Source organism: Hippoglossus stenolepis, chromosome 23 (genome assembly GCF_022539355.2).
Source record: "Hippoglossus stenolepis isolate QCI-W04-F060 chromosome 23, HSTE1.2, whole genome shotgun sequence".
NCBI classification, from domain to species: domain Eukaryota; kingdom Metazoa; phylum Chordata; class Actinopteri; order Pleuronectiformes; family Pleuronectidae; genus Hippoglossus; species Hippoglossus stenolepis.
Window position 1 is genome coordinate 4103842 of NC_061505.1, and position 25603 is coordinate 4129444.

A 25603-nucleotide genomic window follows, 5' to 3' on the forward strand; every position below is an offset into this window, starting at 1 on the left:
TTACATAGACATATATTTATATGCATATGAATAAAAATACATATACATATTGTACAGTATCTCGGCCGAGCGTGAAAACAGCTCTGTCAGCCCAGAAACAGAAGTAAGCCTCTTTAAATAAGTGCAAAATGTTAATGAGACAAAGAACTGTAAAGCATATAAAGTCTTTTTTTTTTCTGAACGTTCCTTCGCATTTTGTTTTTCCTGTTAAAATCACACGGAGCGGACATGGAGATAACTTGTGCAAAGACCCATTTATATATATATTTATATATAAATTTATATCTATGTACATAGAGTTTGTTCATCATAAGTAGTAGCTGGTGCCATTAGCTTGACATTAACTTTTACTGCTCAAAGAAAAAGACGTTGCAGAAGTTGTGCATAACGAAAAAGTGAACCTAGAAGAAGTGTATTTTTTTTGTTTTTTCTTTAAATAAAAGGAACATTTCACACAATCTCAGAAGGACTGTGTCCATCGAGAGGATCGTGGCAGAGCCGCGAGGCCCCGTCGTGTTTCTGAGGCGTCGGCAAAACAAGTGCAAGATGTCACAGATTGCACAAAATGAAAAAAAAGCAACAGAAGAAAAAGCAGAACCAAAAAAAAAAAAGAAGGCTTGTGTTTAACTGATGCAAAGTTTCCCTGGAGCTGGATCCTTCCTCCCGCAGCCGCAGATCTACTCTGTGAAACACCAGTAAAGTGACAGAATGTGGAGTCAGTGCTGCAGTTTGAAGGAAATAAAGAAATCGGAGAGACAATTTTTTTTTTGTAACGACTCAAATACAAAAACAGTTTCTCAACATACTAAGCCTCCTCATGTCACATCGATTGAGAGATAAGTGGAAACACAATGAATTCTGAGGCTCCTTCATCTTCCTTGTGTGGAGAGTTTGGACTTTGAATCAACACTAAAGCTACAAAACAATAAAAATGGAATATTCCAGCTAGAAGTCTGTGTTTTGCTCGCGGCACAGCGGGAAAGCAATTTAGCAAAGGAGCGAAACGTCCCTGCAGTAAAGAAAAAGGAAAAGAGGGTTTGTGAAAGGGTGCATCAGCCTCACATGAGAAACCAGCCTCCTGACCTCTCAGCTTCATCTCTCCGCTCAATATTTGATGTCGCAGCGTGTGAATTATGGATGGTGCTTATAGAAAATAATAGTGTTCAACAGCAGCACAGGTGCACCGCTGCAAAGAGCCATGAGTAGATAACAGCGGTTTCTGCAGCGCCGCCGGGGTCTGAACACAACAACAACAAATCGCCGGCTGCAGCGCTACACGGGCGCAAAAAGGCCCCGGCGAGCTGACACGCTGGGGTTTTCTCTTACATTTTCAGAGGCCGAGGTCGGAACCTGTCTGTGCACTCTACGAGAAATGTTTTCACAAAATGGAAACACGCGCTCAGCTGTTTTTCGGCACGACCTGGCCTTGGCTTGTTAGCGCCTCCGTTTTAAATTGATGTCATGGTAGTGGCCTTTTCTCTTCTTTGTTTTCTTCGCGGATGTCGAGTCACCTTCGGCAAACGTGAGGGAGCGAAGAATGAAGAGAAAGAACTCGAGACCCATGAATACATACATGAAACTGAAACGGTGAAAAGGGGGAAGTAACTCGTGTGACACGTGGAAGCTGGAGGTCGCGGCAGGTGAGTCTTGATTTTCTTTGGACGACGAGGAAACGTGGACGTATGGCATCATATAGTGGAAAGAGAGAAACGTAATAATAGAGCTGAAGCTTCCTTAATCCACGTTTTCTGAATCAGAGGTCGATTTCGGTTCAAACCAATTGACTGAGGTCGAAGCTTATTTAACAAATAACAGATTTTTTTTCTGTCCAGAGTAAATCCTGACTTTCCTGATTTCAAATAAAAAAGGGAAGTTAAAAATCTGCAAACATAAAGTGCTTTTCGACGGGGGGGCGTGCGGAGGAGTCCTTCAGCTGAAGACGGTTCGAGGTGAAGAGAGAAGCAGGGAAATAAAAATCAATACGAGAAACATGGAGCAAAGATGAAAATATAAATTTAAAGAAAAATAAACGACGGTCAAAAAAAGAAAATGTGATACCGACTTAAAAAGGGTTGATTTCTTTCAAATTAAATTTAGCGAGTGTGTTAATATATAACTTAATAACTTGGTACAGTAAAAGTCACGAAGACGTTTAGTTTTATTGTGGATATGACCTGAAATATGTTCGATAGCTGCTGCTGTTGTGATGATGACGAGTTCAAAATATGACGGAGAAGAAAAAATAACATTTGAGACGATGGAACCGGAGAACGTTTGGTATATTTCTTGCTTGAGAACATGACGGAATACTTCTGTCGACCAATCGATGGATTAATCGTTTGTAGCTTCGGCCCCGAACCACAACTCCGACTCCAAATTTGGTCCGGTTAAATACGTCTAATTACGCGTCTGATTTACTGAACGTCTTTTTCGCTGTTCGCTGAAAGAGAAACCGTGACACCTGTGAGTCGTGGATTCAAAGGTCGTTTCTCTGAGCCCGACCTCGACTGATTGGATGACACGAAGCGCTGCACCTCCAAAGCTTCGTCCGTAAACGCTTTGGCAGAGTCGAACCAGCTTCCTTCCTCCTCCTCCTCCTCGTGTTCTTTTTATATTAATCAGATCTAGATATGTGATTCTGCATCGTTTGTCCAGATCCTACCACATAAACAAACACAACCAAATCAAGAATTTACAAAAACTACCGCTGGACACCAAACAGACTGATATTAAAATGCTACGATTCTTTTTTTTTTTGTCAGTTTTCTTTTTTTCAGTGTTTCTTCCATTTTGTGATCAGCACATCAACTAAAATCAAACATGGCCACTCGAAGAGAAATGTGTACAAACGGCTCGATTTGAAACGCTGCTCTTCTCGTTCAGATACTGATTCAATCTGAACTGTCCGTGTCAAGTATTCTTTTTTTTTCCTGAACAGTAGATGAAGGCCTGTATAGAGAGAAACGAACCACACGCACAAACTCACTGGACAAAAAAAAAAAAATGACGAGTCATTTAAAACCACTGCGAAGAGAGTGGTGATAAAAACATCTGTCAGGGGTCACGCAACACACACACACGGCATTTTGCAAAAAAGAAATTCACAAGTTTTTTTCTTCTTTTTTTTTTTCATGTGGGAGAGTCTCCGTCACATCGCGTCCTTTTCACCATTTTGTGCCAGTGTGCCAAACAGTGCTGTGGACACAAAATGGTGCCGCAAGGAAAAGCAACCTGGTCTCTTCCTCTTTTTTCACATCTCTCGTGATCCAGGGTGATTTCTTTGCCCCCGTCTGCGGCCATTCAGTGTCAAACAGGCCGCAGGGGGAGAGGCCGAGGAGGAAAGCTCTTACGAAGACAAGTCCCGGTCCCCTGGCGTCCGCAAAGACGGACGCGTTACTTAAGAAACCGTCTTCTTTCCGCCCAGGTCGGCCTCCTTCCTGTCCAGCCGCATGTACGGCTCAAAAGCTGAGGAGCCGCAGCCGTAAGAGGACGTCAGTTCGTGATGAGCGCCCCCCAGCAGCGGCATGGAGAAGCAGAGGGAGTGTGGCGGTGGGATGCCCAGCCGCGGCGAGGGCGGGGTGCCGCCCAGGGATGGCAGCGACAGCCCAAAAGTCCCCCCTGATAGGGAGCCGGGTGGAGTGCTGCTGCTGATTCCAGGAGAGGAGCCTCCGCCCGGGCTGCTCAGCAGGGAGCCGTTGTGATGCGGCCCCAACAGGGAGTTGTGAGGTGGGGCGGGGCCTGCCAGGAGGCGACCCTGCTCCAGGAGGCGCAGGATGTTGCAGGTGGCCAAGGACTCGGACGTGGAGGAAGAGCGTTTGTCCGAATCTTTGGTGGTGTCCTTCTTCTGCTTGGTCCGGCGGTTTTGGAACCACACTTTGACCTGAAACAACAAAACCAGGAAGAAATGTTCGTCATTTTTGCTCCAAATACAAACTTAGTCTGCGGTTGAAGCCGTGAAATGAGAACTTAAAAGGGAAGGAATATTTGCAGAGAGTTGTATGCGTATATTTGGTCCTTTAATCTTCAAAGAACCAAAAAAGGTTCTTCTGCTAAATATGTGGAACCTCATGAAGTATCCACATGTGTACAGATGTGCAGATCCTGGATGTTTCAACAAACATTTACATAAAACCATCAGGAATTCCCCCCCTGAACCTTCACATGCCTCAAAGTTTGAAGTTTTCCACAGGCTGAACTCACACAAACATGTTACGATTGACTTCTTTGTGACCTGCACTCGCTGCACATCTACCGTGTTGCATGTTGAGCGCTGCGAGCGGCGAGAGCACGCAACGCCTCAGCCATAACCCGGTCATACGTGCGTGTATCCGTGCCGAACAAGCGGAGATGCTGTAATCCCCTGGCACCAGCCATTGGATCAACTCTGTTCGTTTTTCTCTGCACATTTGATCATGGTGGGTCCTGTGCGCTCTCTCCTCTCTCACACTCCACAGCTCTAACAGGCCGGAAGTGCACATGTGGGAGAGGGGGGAGTGATACTCGCGCCGATGCATCCTTCAAATATGATGCAAATGCACCAGAAACTGAGATATTGGTGCAGGAGACTGCAGAGGAGAAAGAAAATACAAAAAACTCATGATCTCCATCAACATCTGCACCTCTTCACGGCAGCAAACTTTGGAGTTTCACCACACGAGCCGTCACGCCACCGGCAGCAGATCGAGAGGAAAGCTCGGTGAACTCTGCCTGTCCTTGTCCGCCATGTTTAATTGATGGCGGCACAGCGTGGCTTTAATGTATAGCGTGTGGTGAAGTTGGGGCTGACTGAGATGTTGATTGGAGGGCACGGTGGGGTCACAGGAGATCGCTGCACGGAGAGCCACCTCCGATTGGAATCACACACATGAAAAATGTATGCGAGCCTGACCGAGTTAGAGCGGCCTCATGCAGACTCTTCATCTCTCGCACTGTGGCAAGAAGAGCGGCAGCGGGATAATTAAACGCTCCTCTTCTTCATTTTGTTCTGATTTAATGATACATTTTGTTTTGTCACAGTAATTCACAATCTTCACTCCATCACAGCTGCAGAAAAACACGTTCACACTTATCTGCACCAATGCTCATATTTTAAAGAGTGGACGGAGGCTTTCTGGTGCAGATAGTGTAATGTGGATTTCACCACATGATCAGCAGGTTTATTTCCCCACTCTTTCCTCTCGTCCTCACGTCTTCACCGAGGAAGTTCAAACAACAGTGAACTGAAAGTTATTCTGACGTATCGGCCTCGTCACGATTTTTCACAGAAATCCAGTCGTCTAATCCCTGAGCCGAGGATTTAAAAAGAAACTCACAAGCCTGTGAAACGTCTCGGGTTTAATTTAATGGAATAAAAAAAACTCGACAATCATCGTACAACAGCAAGACGACACATGGAAATACACACAAATAAAAGGAATAAAGTGTCTAAAGTCTGGGTGAAGGTGCAATGCAGGCACAGCAGGAGTATGTGGACACACACATTCACAGAGAGGTCACATGTGAAGTGGACACACACACACACACACACACACACACACGCTTGCTGTGAAGTCATCTCACATGACCCCGTGTCTCAGTAACACCCTTGACTCTGCTCGAGTACTTTTGGATGTGGAGTCAAGTTTTTGGGGGTTGAGATATTTTAAAGTTTCAGTTGCACAAAAGCAACAAACTTCAAAAAGCATCTTAACTTTAATTTTTAGTACAAAACACCCGGTGAGCAAATTCCTGTAGTTTCCTCTCAGCTCTGTATTGATTGGAGAAAAGCAAGCGGCCTTCATGTAGCCGGCATCCCTCAGCTTTCTTTTGAAACACCTGTGGGCGGCACAGGTTAGAACTCAAAGCGTAGCCGTCGATGGCGTTGGGAGCCATCGGGCCGACCGGTGTTAACCACGGTATCAGTACAGTATCAGTGCGGCGTGAAGGCGCGGCTCAACAGGCAGTGAGATCATCGCTTCAGCCACTGACCACGACGCAAATAATGGGATCGGAGAGGATCCCACGGCTCAGAGAGGAATACTGACGCCAGCAAGTCTTACTGCAAAGAGCCGAAAGAGGCACAGAGGGAGGGATGGTGGAGATGGAGATAAGAGGGGAGGGGAGGGGCGGAGAGGCGGCAGGAGGGCGGGGCCGGCAGCGGTAAACCATCTGCGTCTCCCTCCTCTCGCTCTTTACCTCTTCTCCGTTCACACTAAGATCTCCTTCTGCATTTGACTCCATCGCCTGCCTAACACCCGCATCCCATAAAAGGCTTTCACTCCAGATGAAACCGCCGACCAAGCCGCCTCCTTTATCCCCCTCGCCGTGGGCGGGGCTTGGCCTCGGGTTCACATCACAGTCCTCCTATCGATTGCCGAGGAAAAAAAACCTTGATGGTGTTTTACAGGGATTTTATTCGAGGGGAAAATGATGAGAAGAGAAGAAGGCAAAGCTGCCTTCGGTACATCTACACTATTGGATGTAAATCCTTTTTAATGGGATCCAGGGTTCAGAGCTGGGGCAGAGATTACCAGGGGAGATCTAGATCTGCCGTGACCTGCATTTGCCCCGACCTCGTCCTCTGCACCCCGCCCCGCTGCACTCTGTCCCGCCGGGGCGAGGACGCGGTCCGGGCCCGGGTGAGGAGGGCGGGGCTGAGGCGAGGAGGGCGGGACTGAGGCGAGGAGGGCGGGGCTGAGGCGAGGCGAGACCAAGACTCGCGAGGAAAGTGCTGAGCAGAGCAGGGAAACAGGAAGTTCACATACTCTGTGAATTAAAATCCCTGTTATTATGTTTGTAGGTCAAACGTCCATTAGTTTAAACAGTTAACGTCCTCTCATCAGTCTCTTGGTGTTAAATCAGTTGTTGACTAATCCCTTAAAAGACCAAAACTAACTGTGTGGCATCAGAAACATTATCTTCTACTGAGGATATATACATACAAATACAGCAAAAATATACCCATTTATGTATTTTACTGACATATTTGCATAGAATATGTCCATGTTGTATTTGCATATTGATATTTCTATTTTTATCTTATTTATTCAGGATTCAGTTTCTATTTTTATTTTATTCTTACATATGTGCTGCTGCTTTGAGCAGCTTTGATCAATAAAGGTCTTTCTTAAAAACAGTCATTGCAATTTACTAAAAAAAATGAGGGATAAATAAAATAAGGTACTATTAAATGTAAAAATTATAAATGTTTTGTAATTTAGTAAAACAAACCTGGGAATCCGTTAATATGAGGGATCAGTCATATTGGAAAAGGGTTCATATTTCATCTTTATAAATTTATTGTAATTTAATTTACAAAAAAATAGGACGGCCATTACCATTGTCAAACAGTAGTAAATATTGAATTTATTAGGATCTATTATCTGCAGTGGATTAATTCACTTTTTATAAACTGTAATATCACAGCAGGACAGTGTATGTGGTATGAAAAGTTGCTGTTTATCAGGCTCCAGACACAGAAAATACTTCTATATTATAAATGATGAATTTATTTCTGTTTTTTTTCTCTAAATTAGTTCTTTTCTTGACAATAACAAAAATAAAGAATATTACAAGACAATAAAGAAAGAAAACATGTTCCCACTTCTTTCTCGTTCATTTGTCTCGTTTTCCTCCTTATTCTTAATTTTTCCAAACAACTTTTTTTCCAAAGACCTTTAGACCCAAAGTACAAATTATAATTATATAACAAACATATTCACTGTGTCACAATAATGTCAAGATTGTAGAAAAACAAAGAAAACGTTGATTTATAATTTTTTAAGAAGACATCAGGAATATATAGGATGTATGCAACTATTATATTATATTATATTGTATTGATGAAACTAACTTTAATCTAATTGGTTTCTAAGTTTCCTCCCTGTGTTAAATCCCACTCCACTGTTTCAGACCCAGGTAGCTGCTGTGTAATCGAAACACGTGTTAGGGGATGAAAACCCAAAGGATGGAGGGTAAATGTCGGCGTGGCCGGACGAATTCAAGGTCAGGGCGGTGATGATGAATCCGTCCTGCCTGTAAACACGGGCCAGTCGGGCAGAGGTCAGCCAATCGGAGGCCTGCGCTGGGAAACCAGGCAGCTGCAAACAGAGCGTAGGCGAACTGGGCTAGAGGTAGAGAGGTTAAGCCAGATCAGGACCCAGTGTAGAGAGCATCCATATGTGTGATCCATAAACCAGCTGAGCTCCGCGGTGTCCCAACGTGAACCTCTGATTGGAGGAAGTTGGAATGAAGACGTCGCTTTAGATGTTTTTTGAATAATTCTCACTGATGTTTTAATTTGTTTTGTCCTTGTTTCCGTATCACTCGGGGTTTTAATCACTTTATTTCCCTGCTTGGCTTCGAGGCTGAACCGAGCCAAGCCACGACCACGTAAAGCATCAACATAAACATAAAGCGATAAAACCCCTCCTGTCTGTATGGTTTAATACCCATAATGCAAAGTGAAATGCAGGATTGGAGCGGTAAATTCTTTAAGGAGGACACTTGGTGTCTTTCACACTTTCCATGACCCCTCCAGCCGCTCGGTGATCCCCCACCCCGGGCAGACCCCCTGATCCCAGGCATGTGATGAGCCGCAGCAACACAATGAAAACTCTTTTTCCGTGGAGATTGTACCAGGCGGACCAGCGAGCGTTAAACTGTACGTAACGGACCAGCGGATACGCCACTGTACGTCACGTAGAGGACTGATGGCAGCCGGTGTGTGTTCAGATGCAGTGTGTGTGACGAATTTTCATATTTCCTGGGATATTTAAGTAAAGTCTCACGAGTCATTTGTGCATTTGATTCAACTTTGGAATGCTTCACCTCTTTTTCCGTCTATTTCAATTTTTTGGAAAACTTCTCTAGACTGACATATTCTGTTATTTCTGTCTATTCTCTGCTGGTGTTCTGCTGCTTCGTGACATTTTTTGTTGCATGTTTTTATTGTGACACATTATTGAACCCCATCTTGAATCCAAGGTGGGGTTACATCGCAGGAATTTGGATAAATTACCTCTATATTTTTGTAAAATACATTCATATATGAAATAAAACAAGATGCAAGGTTCTTTCCAGATAATCTCCTCTCTCTCAGAATCTGAACAGATACTGTACAAACTGAATCCATGTTGCTGTCAGTGTTGGGATTACAACACTGAACCAAAAACCATGGCTTCCTCAACAGCTTCCTCAACAGCTTCCTCAACAGCTTCCTCTTCCTTCCTCCTCGTCACTCTCCTTGCTTCCTCTCCTCGTCACCCTGACTCCAAACCTCACACCAAAAATCATCATCACCACCATCACCATCCACCCTCAAACCCCTCCACCGCCGCAGCCCCCCCACCCATCACCTAACCCCACCCGGCTGAACCCGGTCTGGTCCTCCATGGCTGCAGCACATGTCCAGCCAGGTTCAGCCAGGGGTTAACGCCGTCTTATAGAAGCGCTGGTAGATATGGCTGCCTAATCCTCCTTAGCACAAAAGCACTTGGGACTGTTATGAGGCCCACCTCTTTCTACGTCCCTCTGCCCTCCCTCCCGGTCTCCTGTCCATCCCTCCTCTCCATCCATCCATCCCTCCTTCCATCCATCCATCCATCCATCCATCCCTCCATCCATCCATCCCTCCATCCATCCATCCCTCCATCCCTTCATCCATCCATCCACAAGCCTTTACCTCTGATGAGCTACACTCATTCAAAAAAAATTAAAACCAAATCACCTTCAAAAGAAAAATGTCTTTCTCATGATGCATAAAACTCTATAGACTGTTTTCTATTATTTTTTATATTTATAAATGAAGGAAGACAAACGCATAAGAGATGAAATCATAAAATCAGCCTGACTGATATGAAGGTTTGCAGCCCGATGATGATACAGAAATCAGGACACGATTATCATCATTATTATTATTATCTACCTTATTATAAACGAAAACTCTGCCAAGGCCCAACAGTCCACTTATGAAACCATATTAGATCTCGATGTTTATTAGGATCTGCACCAAATTGAACACACTCATAAATATCAGCCCCCTAACATGTCTGATTTTTATTCATCAAGATCCAAGAATTATTCTGTGAGAAATCAACAGAAATGTTAAAAAACAAACGAACGATCCCACAATGTTAAAGAACGGGATAAAAAATTCCTGGATCTGCCCCCTGGACTGGATCTAGCCCAGAATTCCATGGGTTCCTGCCGGACCTTTGTCGCATCCTTCTACCAAATTTCATGGAAATCGGTTGAGTAGTTTTTACAGAATCCTGACAAACAGATGAAGGCTGATGAAAACATAACCAGAGGTAACGAACTACAAATAAAAAAGAAAACACAAATACAACCAAATATACAGAGCTTGATTAACAAAATAAAATGAATGTAAATATATATGTGCATCTCTTGTGCATTGTGTATTAAATGTGCGCATCTTGGTAATAAATCTTAGGTAATAAACGTAACTGTACACAAATAAGAAGAGGAAGAAGGATGTAGAAACGTTTTCATTAAATCTTTGTGTGAGCTGCTTCTCTCTGGATTGAAACATGTATTTTTAAACAGATTAATCTTGTGAGTTATATGACGAGATTTTACAGATTTTTCAGATTTTTAAAGATTCTCAAAACTCAGACGAGAACAAGCAACAAATGCTCTGTTTCTCTTATGGTTTATGCTGAGAGAGAGAAAACAGAGAAGTCTTTAAACCAGGGAAGGTTTCACAATTTAGATACTCGAGTTAGAATTTTCACGGAATAAATTATATATTTTACCCTTTATGTTTTCATACGTGACATTTTTTGTACGACCCTGGAGGAGGGATCTCTAATGTTTTTGTAAAATATGGGATATGGGATTTTGTCACAGGAGAAAATGATCCGAGTACTTGACTATTTGTATTTTCTGCTTCTTTATACTCCCGACACATTTTTAGAAAGAAATAGTAATTTTTACACCAACAACATTTATCTGATAATAACTGTGACTTATTCAGATTAATATTTGACATAAAAATCATGATGATTTCATAGAATATGATCTAATAGGTAAAATTGTGAATAATTAATATTGTTTAAAAAAAATCTAGAAATAAAATAAAATACCTTTAAATAGACTTTATTATAGTTTTATTTCATACAATTTTCCGCTGCATTTGTTTGTATAAATACAAAAATATTTACACAATCTAGAACTGTTCTACGTTAATGTTTTGACTCATTGTGATTAAATACTTGTACATTTTTAAAGGCCTCAGTGTCATTATTGATACATTTTTGGTTCCTAGCAGCTTTTTCTTGTATATAACTGACACAATATGAATTCAGACTGATGTGTGAGTTTGTGATTTTATAAAAAATGGTTCAAGTTTAAAGACGTAAGTTTAAATGGTGGCGAAACAAAGACAAAATTTGAATTGTAGAAAGGCCTCGATCTAAGAAACTCATCATCCATAATATTTCAAAACTTCATTCTGCACAACAAGACTCTTGTTTTTTAATAAGGTAGAAGTGCATGTGTGAATTTCCTCATGAAAATATGGAGGTGTTGCGTGGACACATGGTGAGGACTCAGACGTCCCTCTCTGCCGGCAGGTGTGTGTAAGCTGCCGCGCAGGTAATCCTCCACTTTAATTGCATTACACATTTTGCCAAGCGAATGACACAAAGTGGCTGCATGGAAAACCTTTGACCGCACCGATGAGATGAGGTCACACCCAAGGCTCTCAGTGTGTGTGTGTGTGTGTGTGTGTGTGTGTGTGTGTGTGTGTGTGTGTGTGTGTGTGTGTGTGTGTGTGTGTGTGTGTGTGTGTGAGAGAAAGAGAAGAAAAAATGAAAACCTCTTGTTTCTAATTTTGGTGATTTCCACGTCAGTCAAAGGATTACATGCTCCTCCATATGTTGGAAAATTACACCATCCTCACACACAGACACAGACACACACCTCACTCTGCCAGAAGCTGATGAAACAAGTCAATTCAATCTGAGTAATTAAGGACAAACTAAGTCTTCATGGCTGTTATGTTCTCTGAGGATCTAATCAGCTGATTGACAGGTCGTTTCCTGAACATCCCTGAGTGGGACTGAAGCTCCTCCTCTCAGGACGACGCTCTTGAAACATGCAGAGGAAAGAGTTGGTTTCTTTACAGTACGAAGACCAAACATTTGAACTGGAGGACACAAAGCAACAAGTGTCTGTGCGTCCGTCAGCGTGTCTGTCTCTCTTCCTATCTCTTTCTCCATTCACACCGTGCGGACAATCCTCGCCCTGTGCAGCCGCCTCCGCGCTACATCTGCACAGCCACACGTCATGGCCGGGTCCTCTACGGCCCAGACGGGTGGCCAGACACCGGCTGTCTGGGCCCATCATGGAGAACAATACACACAACGAGGACATTCACTGAACGTAGACCCACACAGGAGCACAACTTGTCCTCTTGTCTCCGGCGTCTGCAGACGGACACAGAGATGTGGGACCTTCTCTCCAGTGTGTGGAACCAAAACCACGTTTTCCACGACTTTAAATTGGAAACATTTGTCTCTTTTCTCTTTAAATCATTGGACAAATTCAAGTCCATCACATTTCCTCTGTTTCTGTTTCTCTTTACGACAACTACACTGTCTTTACATCATATTTCACTAGTACAAGGATAGATTTCAAAACCTGACAAGCATCTGTAACGTCTTAACAAGGAATTCAGAATGATCCCGTTATTTTAAACCCTTTTTTAAATGAATTTCTACACTCAGTGTTGTTCATATTGTCTTGATCCATTCTGCCACACAGTCACCATAAGTAAAGGTACATGTATGTGAGGCCTGCACCCTGCTGCCATCACCAGTCACGATTTATCAATGCTTGGTCTATTTAGATTATACTGAGAGTGGCATCATCCGCTTACAGTCCACAGATCTGTTGTTCCTTGTACGCTTTTCTGCTGAACGTACTAAAAGTAAGAGCTGAGAAATACCTGTCATCCCTCGTCTGAAAGTTTTCACAGCTTCCACTAAACTGTGCCGGAGGCTGTTTGGACTCAAGTATTTGTCTGACTAATAGAAACGACAGCAGGCAGAAGACGAGGGGAAGTGTCACACTGATGTCGGGCGACGTAAAGACCTGTCGCAGGGTCGGCTGTGTCACATTAAGGTGGGCGGTGATTCTCAGATCATATCCAGCAGCTGAGTTTATTAACCTAAAATGTGTCGCGGGCAGGTGCTTCAGGAGGTGGGTGAGCACTCGGTGGCACAAGAGCATCTGAATGCTTTCGTTATACGTTTTTTACACATTGTCAAATGTGTCCCTGCTGGCCACCGTACACCCTCTCTGACTGTCGGCCAGGAAAACAAAGAAACTGTGTCAAAGAAGCCCAAAAGAATTCATTTGAATAAACGATAATATAGGAAATGATACAATGCGTCACAATACGATACAATGTGGTACAGTACGATACTATACAAAAGAATACGTCGCGATACGATATGGAACAATGCTGTGCTGTACAATACGATACTGTACGATAAGATGATATTTTGTATGATTTTGCTTACATTCAGCCACATCTGTGCGTTGTGCAGCCAGCTTTACATTAAAGATTAAACATAGCCGAGCTCCCTCCCATTTGCTGCAGGATTAAACCAGTTTAACTCGGCACAGGGGCCATTAAATCCATAGCTTCTCCATGCAAGAGCTGCAAACAACAATGGACTGATACAATGGCAGCGAATAACGTCAGCTGCACTCAACTCAGGACGACTGTGGAGGAGCTTAAAGTGACCACACAGTGTCCAGGAACCTCCTGGAGCCTCCCACTGACAAACCAGTCGGAATAAACAGGGACCCGCTGCAGAATGAGCAGAGCTTTGGTCTATTTCTATATTTCTGCAGCTGAAGTGTCCGGCAAAGTTTTAAAATCGATAAGAAAGTTGGTGTTTTAAACATCTCTTCACATGGAACTACATAGAGAAAATGTGTAAAATAGGGCGTGGCTGTTCCATATGTGGTGATTTATAATAAATTCCCATGTGTGTGGATGTGAAACTAGAGATGAGGAAGGTTCCATTCAGCAGTGAATGATTCACATGCAACATACCTTCACAATAAGAGCTGGAGCCTCCATGAGCATCCACAGGGTCCCCAATAAGAATCTGTGTGTGTGTGTGTGTGTGTGTGTGTGTGTGTGTGTGTGTGTGTGTGTGGGCACCCCCCCTCCTGCTGTGTTACCCTGTGGCGGGGAGCCACCTGCCGGGATGAAGGGACAGCTCTGAGCTGCAGGTAATGGATTACTCAGTAACGAGTTACACCAGAGTGATTAGTGAAAGAGAAAAAAGAAAGTCATAGATTTTCTTTGGCAAAAAAGTTTGCATACACATGTTTTATTTACCTGGAGAGTCAAATATCATAATAAACCTTCAGTCAGGATTTGAAGAGCAAGTCGAGTTTTACTTTTTAATATTTCTGCTTTGATCAATGAGAATAACATAAAAAATTAAAGTCTGCACCATCGAAATTTTTGGGTTTACAAGCGTTGGAAGATGAAAAATAAAAATTAAGACATTTATTTGAAAGAATTTCTGACTGATATCATCAAAAAAGTAACGAAGAATGAGCCTTGGTCGCTGTTTGTTTTTCCCACACTGCGGTTTTACGCACTGCTGCAGTTTCGTTTTACGCACATTTGTCCAGTTGTGTTTGAGGGGAGGGTTTGGGATCGAGTCTGAGGTTTTATCAGGACAAACGTTTGGCGCAGTTTCACTTTAAAAGACAAGAATACCATAAAAGAGTGAGGCCATTTCCCCAGAGCAACGTTTGGAATCCACACTTTATCAATCCAAAGGCTGCGCGTCACGACGAGAAACGCTGGTGCCACGAGTTTAATAATTTATAATAATATATTTGTTCATGAATAAGTCATTTGTCCATCTACTTTCAGAAATATTTACAGGAAATGTATTTGTCTTAAGTTTCTGTGAAGGTCTCTGTTTGCGTGCGTAAAAGAAAGATTAAAAAAAAAAATCCACATTATTTCTTTTAAGTTTCTGTATGAGTCTCTTTTTTTTTACGTGCGTGCGTGCATGTGCTTCCTATGTCTGCTGCCTCATTGCGTGATCCTTTTGAATACCTCACCAAACTAATTGGAGTTACACCATGGGTCAATGACCAAATCCCCAAACATTGTTAAAAAAACACTTAACGATCCAACCTCTCTGTAATTAGTATTTGTCTTTTCAGTCACAGAGAAAGACGCCTGTCACGTTTATATAGGCTAAGCATGTAGCCTGAGGTCTGTTATAGGATTGTTATATTTATAGCCTATATATTTATTTAAAGTGACTGTGGCATTTTTTGGTTGCCATAAACCTTATAAATAAAAGACATGAAGACAACTTGATTTCTGGATTTAGTTGAAATCAAGTATCGAATCTCCATTTAAATCAAACAGACTTAACGAGAAACGAAAGAACCTTTTCCTAAAACCTAAAGAACACCATGAATGTACAACCCGGTATAAAACTGATCTGTCATCGGTTTGAATAAAACGTAAAACTCCAAACTAAACTAAAACGGAAAATCTGGAAAACAAGAGCAACAGGCCTGAAGGAGCTTCTGTCTATGTACATTTTATTATTAATAATATTTAAAAAACACTGTTCAGATAGATAGATAGATAGATAGATAGATAGATAGATAGATAGAAAGACGCTTTAAAACCATTTGAGCGTCAGAACCCAATTAACTGCAATAACACGCAGAGATGAATCCAAACAAGCTGCTTTTAAAAAGCACCCAAAGGTTTTTTAGCGTCTCCACCTTTTCCTCAGTGTGATTTCTCATCATTAGATTTGATTTGGTTCATTTGCATGACGCGTGTTTTGTCTCCGAACAGAAAGGAGGCGATAATAAGACAGAAAACGCCGCTAACGCCACGAAAAAGCCTCTTTGATCGCGCGTGAAAGCTGCTTCGATAGCAACGCAGCATTAAGACATGTCTGCACAATGGGCCTAATATCTCCCTCCGCCATTACCGAGGGAGACTTTTATTATTAACATGTTGTTCTCACTTGAAGGTCAGACGGGTTTTTCATTCAGCCAATCCTCTGCTGCAGCAGCAGCAGGAAGCTGGGGCCCTCCCATTAACACCCCTAGTGTCAGCACTAATGAGGGACACAGTGGCTGCTCTGTGCTCCACACACACACACACACACACACACACACACACACACACACACACACACACACACACACACACACACACACACACACACACACACACACACACACACACACACACACACACACACACACACACACAATCCCATCACCTTTATGTTTGAGTCCTGGTTTTTTGTGTGGTTAGATAATACTGTTGCTTCATGGTGCGTAAATTCCTCCATGTGTTATTTTACTTCCTTCAACAAGTGTTTAAAGAAATGTCTGCAGCACAAAAGGCCCCGGAAACAAAACCCTGCTCTTTCATAGCACGAGTGAGAATAAAATGTGCCAACGTCTAAGCATTTTCGACACTTTTATTTTATGACATTTTACTTTGAAGGTTTGTTTTCGAGGTTTTCGTTGTGAAACTTGTCACAGTTTCCAACTAGCATCTGTGTTTTTTTATTTTAGGAGACATTATTTTTCATAATCGGCCCCAAAAGCACCTTTTAACACAATATATGATCATAACAGGACAAGTACTTGTTAGTTGTAACTTTAAATGGTTCGGTTCTGTTCTAATGTTCTAAAAAACCAAGACCATGAAAGTGAAGCAGCTAAATGGAACCAAGCCATCGTTCATTTAATTATTTATATAGTTTATCTGTGCTTTTCCTACTGTAGCATGTCTGTAACTTTATACAACGTTATTGTCTGTTATTTTATTTTGTCTACAGACGCGTTAGTTGCTTCATGGAGTGCGTAGAAGCGGCGGATGCGTATCCAGAGAACAAAGTGTCTGCAGGTTTTCAGATGGATAATAAAAGTTCAGGGAGTCGTATCAGGCCTAAAATGCTTGAAACGTTATGTGACGCAGCTGAATGAACAAGATTTACACTGTTTCACATGAATTCCTCTAAAAAACGAAACTGATATTTAAAGGATACAACATATAAACCTACAGTGTGTTGAATAAAAAGTTTTTAAAATGGTAAAGACCACCATAGTCATTAAAATACCGTTTGTGGAAAAAAGGTGCACTTCAGCCAAATAGAATGTCAAAAATTATTTATTTAATATTTGTAAATCTAAATAGTCTAAAAATCTAGAAAATAATATATTATTGGTTGGTCTGACACTTCTGGTTTATTGTTCCTGCGTCACTCAACTCTTCTAGAAGTGTCCTATATATAGACCATAGCGTGTGTGTGTGTGTGTGTGTGTGTGTGTGTGTGTGTGTGTGTGTGTGTGTGTGTGTGTGTGTGTGTGTGTGTGTGTGTCCATCTTATGACTAACACAGAGGGGTGGGGCTCGTGGCGCTGCAGGAGGGTTTGAATGTGTGTGTTCACACTGAGGAGCAGTTACAATCACAATACCACAACAATAACAACAACAACAACAACAGCCACAAACATCCAGAACGTGACCATATATTTTAGTGTAATACACAAAGCTGCTCAGCGACTGGGAGACTAAATAAGAAAGAAGGTGTTTTTTAATTTGTGTTTAGTGAAAACTGATCACTTGGTGGTGATTATTTCCCTCTCAGTCCAACAGCCCCATGACGTCAGACCTCATTGAAATGACTGGAGCTGTTGAACTGTGGTTCAGACGCTGACAGATATAAATAACGACATGTTGACTCATCTGATTTTGATGCTGATGCAACCTACTGGACTAAAAGCGTTTTTAATAATGTATAAATTCCATGCATATATATAAATAACTTATTTAAACTAGAAATTCAAACATATATGAACACAGATTGAAATTGAAAATGCAAAACTATATTATATAAAACTTAAGGCCTCTAAACTGACTTGTTTCCACAAACCTCTGGAGTTTGTTTACATTGTTTTCTCTACATTTCCACCTTCATACAGTTTCATATTCATTCACATTAAAAACACACGTGTCTGTGTTGTTGGACTTTAAACCTTCACGTGTTCATTTAGTAAAGGTGGAAGGTAGGAACCCGTGTTGGGCGTGGCAGCTACCTGTCTCCTCTCTGATTGGCTGAGGAGCCAATTAAAGCCTCTGAACGAACCAGAATCACTCAGATACTAAATAAAAACTCCTGATTGATTTGGCACCATAATTCTGAACTACCACTTTAAACTACTTGTAAAAGTTACTAGCTTGTGGCTATGGAGGCCTAACTTGTGGCTTTAGGTGAATTAAATACTGGGCTCACATTTGGTGGAAACGTTCTTATTGGTATTAAAATATTTAGAATCAGGTTTTATATTTCTTTGGTTATTATCCACAGACAGTTCCCTCAGATGAGTCTCGCTCCCGGTGTGTTCTTACCTGGGTCTCGGAGAGGTTCAGCTGCCGGGCGAGCTCGGTGCGCTCCCGGCCCACGACGTACTGGCACCGCTGGAACTCGAGCTCGAGCCGGTACAGCTGCTCGGCCGTGAAGGAGGTCCGCGTGCGCTTGGGCCGGTCCAGGTCGAGGCCCTTGGGCAGGACGATCTCCCGGATGGTGCCTTTGGCGTCTGTCCAGAGGAGAGAAACGCAGAAAAACACAGTGTCAGTGGATTTTACTACAGAAATACTACAAGTTCAGACTCTCCTCGGTTTATTGTGAGATATAGATTATTAGACCATTAATATTCAGGTAGGTGGAGCATTCATTAGAGAATAAAATCTCATAAAACCAAAATGGACGTACTGGTTTTGTAGTTTCACGCACACACACCTTCCTCTGGCTGGAATGAGCGAAGGCCTATACGAGCTAAACTGGTGTGACACTGGGACGATGTGCGTCTTTGAGATGAACAAACTACTCATTTAACACGAGGGATGGTTCAGAACACGCTCTGTGAGAAAGATGCATATTTACGCACGTCAGTTGTAAATAGCAGATCTTGTCTGTGATGTGCTTTTATCAGTGGCTGTGTCGGTGCTCATAATAAAGCCACAATCTTGTAGTTAACCGACTTCATGGTCTTTAATCCACGCAGATTAAAAACTGAATCACCGGTTGATGCGTCGTGGCCAGATAAATTCCGCTTGAACCGCCTGCGTGACGTGATTTCAGCCACTGGCTACGTTGGGAATTGCACGTCCTGTTCTCCTGGTGCCAAGTGAAAGTGAGTGAAACTAAACATCGCAGGTGTAAAAGACTTTATCCCAAACTTTATCTGGCACGTGACGTTGTAATGGGGATAATAACACTGTGCGTAAAACTGCTCGTTGGAGTCCTGACTGTGAAGCCCTGCACCGACTGTACAACTGTGTGTGTGTGTGTGTGTGTGTGTGTGTGTGTGTGTGTGTGTGTGTGTGTGTGTGTACACTTATGTTCTTGTTATTATTATTTTTAAATATTCTCCTTCCTTGGTGGAGGCGTGTTTTTGTTAGTGTTGTTGGTTTGTTTCCCTCCAAGTGATCTGCTATCAATTTGAATTATTTATCTGCTTCGATATGTTCACCCTGGTATTGTTTTTTAAAAATAGCAAAAAAATCTGCTGAACCTGAACTAATTTAAATAATAGAAAACATTAAAAAGTATAAAAAACTACACGTTTTAAAAAGGTAATTTATGATGCATTTAATATTAGTGCTCCTGGACGAGGGGGTCAGAAGTTCCACCCCGCCCTGGATCCACAGACCCGGTGGATATACTCAGGAAAAGAAAAATAAGATAGGAAATAAAATCGTCATGAAGTTTTGCAATAATCGACAAATTACTTCTTTTTAAAATATTTTCTTTCCACAATAGAAACTCCGCGTCCCCGTTGACTCCACAGCAGCCGAGATTTGTTCGTATTTATCACATCCGAGGCCAGACACGACCTCCTCTTTGTCCATGGTTTTGAAGTCATGAAATATGCAATCCAATAAAATATGAAGAGTCCTGAATTAAATATGAAACAATACTGATTGAACCAAACATCCAAACTGCAAGAGCAACAAACACGGAAAGTTCAAATAGACTTTCTTTATTTCTTAACACAACAAAAAAGGCACAAATAAAACCTTCCTTCTGTTCTGTAGTCGTGGTGATAAAGTGTTAAAACGCAGCAGGAGCTTTGGAGGAAGGACACGCGCGTAAACGCGTAAAATACGTGGGAATTAAAGGAGATAATGAAATGGTGACTTGCTCCGTTATATTCACGCACGCATCTCAACCTCTGCGTTATATTCTCAAGTGTTTATTTAGCCTACACATGCACGAACCACGCAGTAAAAACACGACAGATCTCCATCTTTACGCACACGCATCATGACCGTACGTCATGTGTCGCCACGGGAAGTGGGTTCGGCAACACAACGGGCTACAAACCGTCCTCACGTCACACGTGCACGTTTATACAGAGTCGTACATTTTAGCATATTTTTTTTTAGTTGTGGGCTCCGGAGGCCAAACACAAAAAAAGCTCAAGCTGTGATGGAAACATGCGCAACGAGAGGAAAGGGGGAGCCGGCGCAGACCTGCTGACCTCCCGGTGACCTCGGCCTCTCTGCGGAAAACACGAGCATCCAGACTTCAGCTTTAAAAAAAAAAAAAAGGAAAAGCCCTGACGCTGCAGGCCTCCAGAACGAACTGTACAAATGTCTGAACCCAAAAAGCACCATGCCTGAGTCCTCACAGGCCAGCTCGTCATGCATGGACTCCATCAACCAGCGGCTGATGCAGCAGCAGCTCCCAGGATTCACATACAGGAAACATGTGATCACCTGCCTGTCGAATATCACATCAGCAAAGATAACCTGGACTGTGTGTATGTGGAGAAGGAGCAGAAACAAGGACACATAGAGGATAACGTGCGTAAAGGTCTCACTGATGCAGCAGCTGAATTATCTAACAGGACTATTTCTAATAATGGGAATAGGGGAATGAAAAGAACTTAAAAATAAATATATGTATTATTATTATAGCAGCTGCTTCAAATACAGGCAACATCTCACATGGAGCTGATTCTTACTCTTTATTTTGTATTTCTTCAACCTGCCTCTTCGTCATTTCTCTCGTGTTTCTGCTCCTCTCACACCCACAGCAGCAGCAGCATCATCATCCTCCTCCATTTAAAACCAGCCGTGACATCAACACTACCCTCGTGTCCTCGTGCTGACTGAGCTGCTCCTGGTTCAGGACACAGCACCGTTCAATACAAGATCAAACCAACCAGGCAGCGGCCATCGTATCCACAGCGTCCGCCTGCAGCCGGGAATTGATAGGCCGACATATTGACTGTGTCCAATGCAGCCAGCAGCAAAAAGAAACACCCACACAGGCTGTAATTTAATTTGATCATATTTTTCTTTTTCTTTTTAAATAAACGTTTCCAGGCAATTTTTTTCCTGGAAAAACCAAAACCAAAATTCATATATACAAGCAGGAAACTTCCTCATATATTCCTCATGTTATGTATTCTATGTTTTCCCTCATTTATCCTCTAACAATATTTATATGTACGCGCTGTAATATTAACAAATGTCCTGAATGAAAATAACCTTGTAAAACAAATACACGTGTATAAATATAAATATGTTTTCTTTATGTTTTTGGAACCTGATGCTTTTTAAGATTTTCTGTGTATATTTACTGCACAGTTTGTTTTATTTTTTACAATTTAATCTGCAAATATAAATATACATTTTAAATGCCCACAAATATTTAGGGCATTTTAAGGTGTGATGTGACTTTAAGAGAATATTAAATAAAAATAAATAAATAAAAACAAAGGATATTAGCTATTATTAGAGAAACTGTGTGTTTGCTGATTGTATAAATTTGTATCCAAGTAACGTTTATATTTTTGTGGATGTTTTTGGGACGTTGGTTCCACTCAGGGACCAGGGGCCTCCTGCGTGAGGGCGTGGACACTGTACAAACACTGCATTAAATATTATTCTGCTGTTCATTAACGTAACGTTGGCACACAAAGGCAATCAGCCACTGACATGTAAAGTAAAAACACACACACACACACACAGACAGACACACAGATTCATAGTGTTTGCAGATGTGTGTTTTTCTCTCAGCTCTTGTGTTGGTTAACAACACAACGATGAATTTCACCTGCTCTTCATGAACTGTTGTTTTAATATAAATATAAATCATTTTTTTCTTTGTTATCTCGTTTACAAACCTACAGCAACATACATGTGCTATATATAAATACTCCTTATATATATATATATAAATGTGTACATTTATTATGAGTAGACACAACAGTCATATTTCAGAGGCTTTATTTAATTATTTTGAATATTGATTAGACCAATTGATTTGTATATTTTCACATGAACAAAAGAAATTGATATAAATGGGACACGTTGTGCCAAACGATAAATCTGTGACTTCTGTCGTTCAGAGAGCTGTTTATATTTATTATTTGAATTTTACATTATTGTTTTTTTTTATTTTAGCAGTGGTCTGGTGTTCCAGTCACTTTGGTGTGACGGAAGTGAAAGTAGCCTATTGTTAGCACAGCAGATGCTTGTTGTATCCACCCTGTATCCATGGCCACAGATATTTACATCATATGTTTGGGAGCTTCAGTCAAAGTTTCACACACTATTTTACTTATTATTTCTTTATTTAGACCAATAAAATAAAGTTCATGATATTTGTTATAACAGGCCTAGAGTTTTATTTATTTTTAAATGAGAGAAGCAAGAAAATAAATCACATTTATGTCATTAAATTCCGTTTTACAATATTTATTTATAGTATGAGTTGAATCAGCGTGTGTGTAACTGGAGTGCAGCTTCAGATTATGACCTGTTATTGTTCTGTCATTCTTTAAAATACATTATTGTCTCTAAACCAGCAGTGAATTTAAAATCTTTTGACATCTCGTGGCTTTGACCTGTGAGAGTGAGTTTTTACGCACAGAAACAAACTGCTGTGGGCTTTGTTGTCGCGCACTTACCCCTCACTAATATCCTCCGACAGTAGTCAGGGTCCACTCCCAAAAGTTTGTCGTGTCCGTCTTCGCTGGAGGAGGTCGGCGTGGACGCGGAGGTCCCCGGGGTGTCGTTGGAGCTCTGCACCGGGGACCGGCTCCCGATCTCGGCGCGGCACTTCGTCTCCATCCGGTCCGGACACAGCGGGTTGGGTCCACAGCGGTGGCTCCCATCGCCCATAGTCGTGGCCTGATCGAACATCTACAAGTCAGCTGCAGTCTCTTCGGATGCTCGCTCGCTGCTCCTCCTTGTCTCTGCGGCTCAGCCCTCTCTCTCTCTCGCTACACTTTCTTCTCCTCTTTGCAAGTGTTCTCCGGAGACGAGGAGTGCATGCCCTCCTCTTTCCTCCACAAAAGGGGAAACAAGTAGATCCAGTTACAAAGGAGCCACGCGGTCCAGTGAAGGAGCCGGGGAGAGCTTCAGGTGTCGCGGCATGACGCGCGGTCCGGAGTCCAGAGCGAGGCGGAGGGCGGTGAGAGGAACCTCGGTGTCCTGCTCTAACTACAGCAGCCAGGAGGAATGCATGGTGCAGCCTGCAAGGTACAAGGGGCAACCAGATCTATGGAGGAGCGGGGAGGTGCCACACACACACACACACACACACACACTGCTTAGAAATTAAGTGAGAGGCGGTGCGCAAAACCCCCCTCACACACACACACAGACACAGCTGCGGTCACAGTTCACCGTGCACGAGCCAGGAGAGGAAAGTTTCTCCTGGTTCCTCCAGAGCAGCAGCCTGTTACTTCAGCCCCGGGTTCATCCACTGCTCCTGCGGGTTCTTGGCTGCTTGTTGTCGGTGGATAAAGGGAGAGAGGGTGGGGGGGGGTCGTCTGTGTGTGTGGAGAGCGCACAGGAGAGGAGGTCTGGGTTCGAACCCTCCAGGAGGGGACCAGGGGGGAAAAGGGGGGAAATGGTCACTTATGCTCCCGCGCTAATAGAAGCTCAGTGGGTCTGTTTGATAGTTTTTTGCTTCACGTCACGAGGAGCGAGGCGGCGGATGGATCAGCCTCTCGGATGTGAGAGATGTTGGTGTGTGGGTAACATTTGTGGTGACACACGGCAATTTACAGTGGCAGGAACCCGGTCACGTCACTTCCTGCCCACGCAGGCTCGCCGCTGATTGGTCCGCCGGGCCGGGCACGTTTTGACAGGAGGATGCGCGGAGCTTCCAGACCGGGATCAGGCGCGGGGACATGAGATGATGGCCGTGCGCGCTGGAAACAGCCAAACGCAGCGGTGCCTGGGTTCCCCCCCCACAGATCTGCATCAAGTCTCTCTTCCACCGTGGAGGAGCTCGGAGACCTGGAGCAGGACGCACAGGACCTGTGAGCCAATAAACCCCAAAGTGCACTCCTCTCAATTTAAACCCTTTAAATCTCTTTAATGCAAGTTAAAAAAAAGATCCATATGAAAGTATTAACTTGTAAAAATACCACTTGGCAAACATACAAATACACGTATGCACATCTCATACAAGACTTTACATATAAAGATGTGATGGAGGTTTCTACATAAACTGATTTACAGCCAAGCGATAAAACATGTCAAATAAAGCCACATATATAATAAACGTGGGTATTTGCCCTTCATTAAAATACTTAAAGACCCTCAGAGTTTACACATGTGAAGGGTGGGGGATCAGGGGATGTCCTGTGTGGTCAGATGAGACACATCTGTGGTTTTAGGCTATAAAAATAAATCAGATTTGACTCTAATATCACCAAACTAGGTTCTTCCACATGTACAAAGGTGGAAAAGACACAATTCTAGTTTTTTTTAATATTAATTTTGGTTTAAATGTGTCTTTCAAATGTCAGATTATGTCGTTAAATAATGTTACCGAAGTCCAAAACCTGACAAAAATGACATTCTAAGAAAAACACTTCCCTACATATCACGTTTTGGTCAGAGTAAAATATGAATGCCAGAATAAAACATCCTCTCAGTTTGAAAACAAGTCTTCAAAGCTATTATATATAAACCAATATAAATATATATGTGGGTTTCTACATAAACAAATCCATGTGGTAAAATATCTTACTATAAATGTACCTTCATTAAAATACCTCGTTAACCAGTTAGTTTACTTTTACATGCACATATAAAAGGTGGAAGGACAGATGATGTCAATTTCAAATCCAGATGAGATGAATTTGTGCTTTTGGGCTGTAAAGATAAATCTGATTCAACTTTAATACATTATTCCATCATAAAGAGGTGTGAAACATTAAAATGAGTGGTTATGATTTGACTTAACTGTGAGTTTACACTGTGTTTTATAGTTTATCACGTCCCTATATAGTCTTACAGATCCTCACATCCTTATAAAAATAAAATGTCTTGCCTTCATATCAGTTGTTGGCTTCCAAATGATCAGATTCAAAGATAAATGTCAGAAGTAAATATCAAGCAAGATTGAAAAAACAATAACTGCTCTTTAAAAAGCAACACAACATCATATAATCCAACACAATCCACTGAAGTTCTAGAGGGAACAGGTGTTCCTATTATTTTGTGTTCCTATTATTTGTCCCCCCTCTGCTCACCACACACA

General features: G+C 42.3%; 1 protein-coding gene across 1 annotated transcript; it reads right to left on the reverse strand.

Moving 5' to 3' along the window:
- On the reverse strand, positions 1–24192 carry vax2 (ventral anterior homeobox 2). The gene is made up of 3 exons (XM_035148334.2): positions 23013–24192; positions 18439–18626; positions 1–3880 (listed from the first exon to the last, which is right to left on the reverse strand). The coding sequence occupies exons 1-3, from the start codon at positions 23245–23247 to the stop codon at positions 3398–3400; spliced, it is 906 nt and encodes a 301-aa protein (XP_035004225.1). The 5' UTR covers positions 23248–24192; the 3' UTR covers positions 1–3397.
- Between the last annotated feature and the right edge of the window lie 1411 nt (positions 24193–25603).